This window comes from Microtus ochrogaster, assembly GCF_000317375.1.
Source record: "Microtus ochrogaster isolate Prairie Vole_2 chromosome 14 unlocalized genomic scaffold, MicOch1.0 chr14_random_1, whole genome shotgun sequence".
Lineage (NCBI taxonomy): Eukaryota > Metazoa > Chordata > Mammalia > Rodentia > Cricetidae > Microtus > Microtus ochrogaster.
Genome location: NW_004949096.1, coordinates 26,746,427 through 26,752,628, shown reverse-complemented (window position 1 = coordinate 26,752,628; position 6,202 = coordinate 26,746,427). Strand labels below are relative to the sequence as shown.

The 6,202-nt window shown below is 42.7% G+C and overlaps 1 protein-coding gene across 1 annotated transcript in view; it reads left to right on the top strand.

The window, feature by feature from the left end:
- LOC101991587 (G-protein coupled receptor 176) overlaps positions 1-6,202 on the top strand; it is a 180,242-nt gene that overhangs the window by 136,772 nt on the left and 37,268 nt on the right. The window contains exons 7-9 of the mRNA XM_026787743.1: positions 1,163-1,264; positions 2,378-2,490; positions 5,030-5,140. Of these exons, the coding sequence (XP_026643544.1) occupies positions 1,163-1,264; positions 2,378-2,490; positions 5,030-5,140 (326 nt within the window). The remainder of the gene's footprint in view (positions 1-1,162; positions 1,265-2,377; positions 2,491-5,029; positions 5,141-6,202) is intronic.

Below are 6,202 nucleotides of genomic sequence, written 5' to 3'. Positions count from 1 at the left end.
ACAGGGGGTCACATCACACCAATGAAGGGAGACAGGTGGTCAAGCAGAACGGGTGCTGGAGGCAGGAACTGATGCAGAAGCCATGGAGGGGTGATGATTACTGCCTTGCTCCTCATGGCTTTCTCAGAAGGCTTTCTTATAGAACCAGGACCACATGCAAAGGATGGTATCAGCCACAGTGAGTTGGGCCTTCCCATGTACTTGTCTGTAAGCAACCTTAAGGGAGACATTTTCTCAACTGAGATTCCCTCTTCTCCAATGACTCTCTAGCTTGTGTCAAGTTGATGTAAAGCTGGCCAGGACAAAGATACATTATGATCAAATTAGTTAATATGAAAACATAAAAAAATCACTGCTAAAGAAAAAAAATGTTTAACATTGCAGTGTCCTTTCTTCTGCATGGAGCTTAGCTAACATGGAAGTTTCTAACTTCCATGAGTCTCCCAAATATACTCTCTCTTTTAAATTAAAAACTCTCTCTCTCTCCCTCTCTCTCTCTCTCTCTCTCTCTCTCTCTGTGTGTGTGTGCAGGTAGGTGGGAGTACCTGCATCGCACATGTGTAGAGATCAGAGGACTTTGTGGAGTTGGTTCTCTCCCTCCACCTTTACTTGGGATGGAGCTCAGGTCTTAAGGCTCGTGCAAGTGCCTTGGCCCATGGAGCCATCTTGCAGGCTTTGTTTTATGTGGCCCAGACTGGCCTTGGATTTGCTCTGAATTCCTGGACCTCTTGAGTTTTCTCCCTATTGCTGAAATTGCAGGTATTTTTTTTGCCATCCTGCCCAGCTCAAAGGCATTCTGCTAATGGCTGACTATAGCTTTAAAACCTTCAACTTGGAGGCCTAAAATAAAGAGGAAAACATAATTCTGTTACCTACTGTGCATATTGCCTGTGTCACAATTGCGGGGATCTGCCTGGGTCACCAACAGAGAATGCTCTAGCATGTTCTCCTGTGTCTAGGAAGTGCTGTCTGGCCGTCCTCTGCAGTTTGTTTCCAGGGCTCATGTGATGATGACTGCCATGTCAACTTGGGAGCCACACTGACTTTTCCAGAAGCAGTTGTGGTGTGTGGAGCGGACTGAGGGATAGTAGAGAGGTGTCCACTGTGTAGATTATCTTACTTTGTGGATGTTGAATGATCTTTTTCTCTCTTTTTGTATCAGTAGAGCCTTCACACTGTGAGTTTGAAGACGACTTTTTCTCAGTGTTTCATACTCAGATTTCTCCAGAAAATTATGAAAATTGCATGCCGAATATGAAGATGGGTATGTTTAATTTGTGTGATTATATAGTTGTCACAAGAGGATGTTGGCTGTATACGGAAATAGGGAACTTGGTACAATTTAGAGTAAATGGATGAAGAAGAAGAAGGAGCTAGAGTTTAGGGTCAGCACAAGGGCTTAGGCTGAGCTCAATGGCAGAGAGCTCGCCTAGGACTTGGAAGGTACTAGGCTCAGTCACAGCTCTACGAACATATGTGGCAAATAATCCTTTGTGAGTTGATCCATGGTGAAGTCACTGATTGAAACTTCATTATTGCATCTGATTACTGGATATTTGAAATTTTGCATGATAGTTTTTAAAAAGTAGGTAGCAGACTACCTGTTCCTCTGGCTCTTACAGCATTTTTTTTTCACAATTGTGATTACATGATCACTTTTAATTTTTTCAATGCTAGATTTTACCTGTGAGGAGGGAAAGAAATGATACATTGATCAAAACAGAAAGGAAACCTTTTTCAAACACAGAGAGGATTTCCTCTTCCCTAATGTGCTCTGAGCCTTAGGTGCAGGAGTTGTCTTTAGATGTATCATTGGGGCTGGACGCTCCACCATTGTTTGTTCTCTGTATTTTGATTGGTTGTGAGAAAGGGGGAGATTGTTCTCTGCAGAAAAGAGCCTCCCAATTGGTTGTCTAATACCAAGTGGTCAGTCCTCAAATCATATCATACAAGTAACTTTATGCAGACTGAGCAGATTGCATTTAAATGTTTGTGTATCTGTATAATATATATGTCTCAACAATTAAAGGAAAAGAGACCATGATTTGGGAGATACAGAGAGCAAGTTAGGTACCTGGTAGTGGTGGTGGTAGGGGTTGGAGATAGGAAAGAGAAGGAGGGAAATGATATAATTGTATTTTAATTGCAAAATTATTTTAAAAAGTAGGCTGCCACAGATAGAAATCTGGCTTAAGGAGGATGGGGAGAAAATAAATCTAAAACAAAGAAAAAGTCCATACTCTGTTTCTGGGTCAAGAATTTAAAAATTATTTCTTCTATTTATGTTTTTAAGATATATTTTAACATAAACTTAAATGAATTTTTGTATGATTCACAATTGTAATTATGAAATCACTTTTAACTCTTCCAATACTAGATTTTACCTGTGATGTGCCATTGATCAAAACAGAAAAGAAACTCTTTCCAAGTACAGAAAAGATTGAGCTTAGGAGTAAACTCAGCCAAGACTTTATTAAGCGAAACATTGAGGTAGGTATCTCATGATTTGAGAGACGATGTGGGAGTAAGCCGGGGCTGAAAGGGTCATGGTGTGTAATTTATTTGTTGTCTCACGTGTGCATACATGGTGCACATGCCCATACAGGCTTTCTAGTCTAATTACATCACGTCTCCCATCTTGCCCTGCCCCCCCCCCCCCCCCCCGTCTCCTTCTATCCTATTCTGTCTCTTTCAAAACAGCTAGCTGCAGCTAGGCTTTACTTGATCACTAAGGATAGTCGGAAAAGGGTTTGAACAGTACTTTCCTCCAGATTTTAATTTGTACATCAATAAAGTATGCATGCCAGTGTAACATGAGGGGGCCTGCTTGATGGGGTTTCTGTCCCACCTGGTACCACACAGCTGGCAAACCCCCAAAGAAAATCACACAGAGGTCTCCATAAGTTACAAAATTGATTGATCCATTAGCTCAGGCTACTTCCTAGCTCTTCTAGCTTATATTAACCCAATTTTTCTTATCTATGGTAGCCACATGGCTCAGTACCTTTCTCAGCCAGGCAGATACATCCTGCTTCTTCTGTGGTCTGGGCAGGACTGCGGAGGGCCTTCCTGCTTCCCAGAATACTCCTGTTCTCCTTGCTCCACCTCTTCTTCATGTCTGGTTTTCCTGCCTATACTTCCTGCCTGGCCAATCAGCATTTATTTAAAACATGATTGACAGAATACAGACAAGTCTCCCACACCAAGCCAATATTTATTTATCAACTCATTCTCCTTATGAGACTTGATATTGTAGCTCCTGCATTTAGAACTTGGAGTGAAAACGTTCCTGGCAGAGCAGCAAGGCTGACTTAGAGAGGCCAGCTGGTAATCTACCCCTCTGGCCCCACCTACTGATCCCCTTCAGCACCTCCCCTATCCTCCCCTGATCCCCCAGCATTTGGTCACTATCCTTGATTCAGGGGTCCATCCCTGGTGCACCACAGTTCAGGTAACCTGATTTGGTTTGTCTTTAAGGTACACACAGATGAGTTAAGGGCACAGGGACTTCTTTATTAGCCCAGAATGCTAATTAATTAATCTACAAGATACGTCTGTGGGGTGTTCGACAGTAACAACTTGGACAGCTAGTCACTGGGAAGCCACATTGTAGCAGAGAGAGAGCTGTTTCCTCAGCTCAGGCCTGAAGTTCTCACAACTGGCCTGCCATTCCAGGAAGCTTTGTTCCTGAGTCAGTCTGCCACTGCCAGGCTGGCCTCGGCCTCTCTGTCTTCTGTGCTCCATGCGTGTGTAACGTCAGGGAACTGTCTCCAACCTCCTCTACCCTTGTCTGTGCTGGCCCATTGGATCTTGATGTACTGTTTTGTTTCCAAGAGTAGTGGAGTTTTCCGTTTCTGAGTTCTTGCTGATGCACACAATAGCTTCAATTTAGGTCCTCTTCTCTCCTTTCAACAGCAGCAATGGAATCTTTATTTAAATGCCTTCTATGTTAGTCTAGAAATTAGTTTATTTTTGATATAAGGTCTCACGTAGCTCAGGCTGGCCTCACACTTGGTGGGTAGTTGAGGATGACCTTGAACTTCTGATCCCTCTGCTTCAACGTCCCAAGTGCTGAAATTATAAATACACACCAGGCTGCCCAGCTTTGTAAGGTGCCAGAGATGGAACCGAGGGCTTCATGCTTGGGAGGCTACTCCTACCAACTGATCTGTATGCCCGGTCCCAACATTCTAAAAATTTAAAAGCACTTTCACTAAGTGGATGTGTGGTACCAGAAAGTATCCAAGAGTCCTTCTTGGTGTTTTGGCAAATGTTTTTCTACTTCTACATCTGTATATCCATATCTTCTTTAGCAATACATCTGTCTGTCTATCATCTGTATCTATATATCTGGAGAAGAAGCTTAAAACAGTTTACACTAATATATATATATATTATATATAATATATATATAATATATATATAAATGATTTTTGGTGGCTGGGCAATGGTGGCATACACCTTTAATCCCAAAACTCTGGAGGCAGAGGCAGAAGGATCTTTGTGAGTTCTAGTCCAGCCTGGTCTACAAGAGCGAGTTCAAGGACAGTCAGGACTACACAGAGAAACCCTGTTTTGTGGTTAATAAGGAGGCCTGCCCAGAACCAGTGAGATGACTCAGTGGGTAAATAAAGGGTGCTTGCCTCGAGCCTGAGTTCTCTTCCTGGGCTCACACAATGAGAGAAAGGGCACTTCAAGTTGTCTTCTGGCCTCCACATATGTGCTATAGCTGACAGATGCACACAAGAGTTCCAGAGCACGCGTGACACACACACATACACACACACACACACACACACACACACACACAGAGAGAGAGAGATAAAAGAGGGCTTGCATGTCCTGAAAATACCTGCTTGGAGAATGGTCATCTATAAAAGATTTGTCATAAAATAAAATTACCTAGCAAATCAAAATGCCCAATCTCTCCAGTTTTGGAATTCAGTGTGTCTATTTTGTAGAGTTCTCATTTTATCCCTGGACTCCACACTGCACTGTTGCTTACATTTCTTACTAATACATCCTGTAGTTGGCCAAGAGCCCCAGAAGCCTGGTGGTTATGATCGACAGAGAGAAGAAAAGGCTGGACGAGCTCCTCAAAGGCCTAGATGACACAGACTCGGGCCTGTCCAGTTCTGAGGTATGTAAACTCGGACTGTCAATGACTTTACCTTTCTTAATCTTTATTACGCCATCAGCTTTTCAGCCCAAATTGACACTTTTCCCCTTAGAAGATATTCTCTGCATTAAAACCCTAATGTTTTCCAAGTTATTCCCTCAAAGAAACATGCTCTTCGTGCTCCCTGAAACACTTGGCATTCTGGTCTGACTTTTATTTCCTCTGACTGAATAAGGATTTGACAGGACCAGAGCATCTTGGCCCTGCCTGTATCCCCTTGCTGCATCTGTTTGTGTCAGATGGCCTGCAGCCAAGTGGGAGACCAGGATGTACAGGCGCACAGGGCAGCGTTGACTGGCGGTTCTAGAGCAGTCCATATGCAGTGATCGCTGTGGTCACAGGGAGGCTGTGCCAGATAACATAGGCCTCAGCTCTGTGACTACCCCCGGCTGCCAGGATCCTGCAAATGTTTTGAGAGAAGCTAGAATATCAGACTTTTAAATGGGAAGCATGTGTTTTAAATGTCACCAATTAATTTCTTGGAAAAAATTGTATGTGAACAAACATAATAGCCCTTCCTCCACCCCAAATCCAAAGCAAACATCAGAACCTCACAGATTACAACCTCTGAAGGCCCAGTGGCTGCTGGGTGCAGTAATGGAGGCTGGAGCGTGGGGCAGATGAAGCGCACTGCTAAGCGCCACCAAAATCTGAGGTTACTTCAGTTTTGCTCATTAGGATAAATATCTTAGTTTACTAACAAAAACTTAGGAAGCAGAATTAGACACCCAGGTTTCATTGTTAGTTATTAACTGTGCAGCTGGGCGAGCCACTTCCTGTGGAGGTGGTCAGTATACGTACCTCTCTCTCTAGCTGTGCTTGCATTGCTTTGACAGTGAACTTTTGTGATTAATATTGCTTGGCTTATTGGCTTAGTTAGTATTTATGTTTTATCCCTCACATATTTTAAACACATAATATCAATTTAAGCAATGTTTTTATTATTTTTAGCTATCTTTTGTTGTTATTTGGAATGACCACTGAGAATATTTGGAACATTTCCTGACTTTATTTTATTTTTTT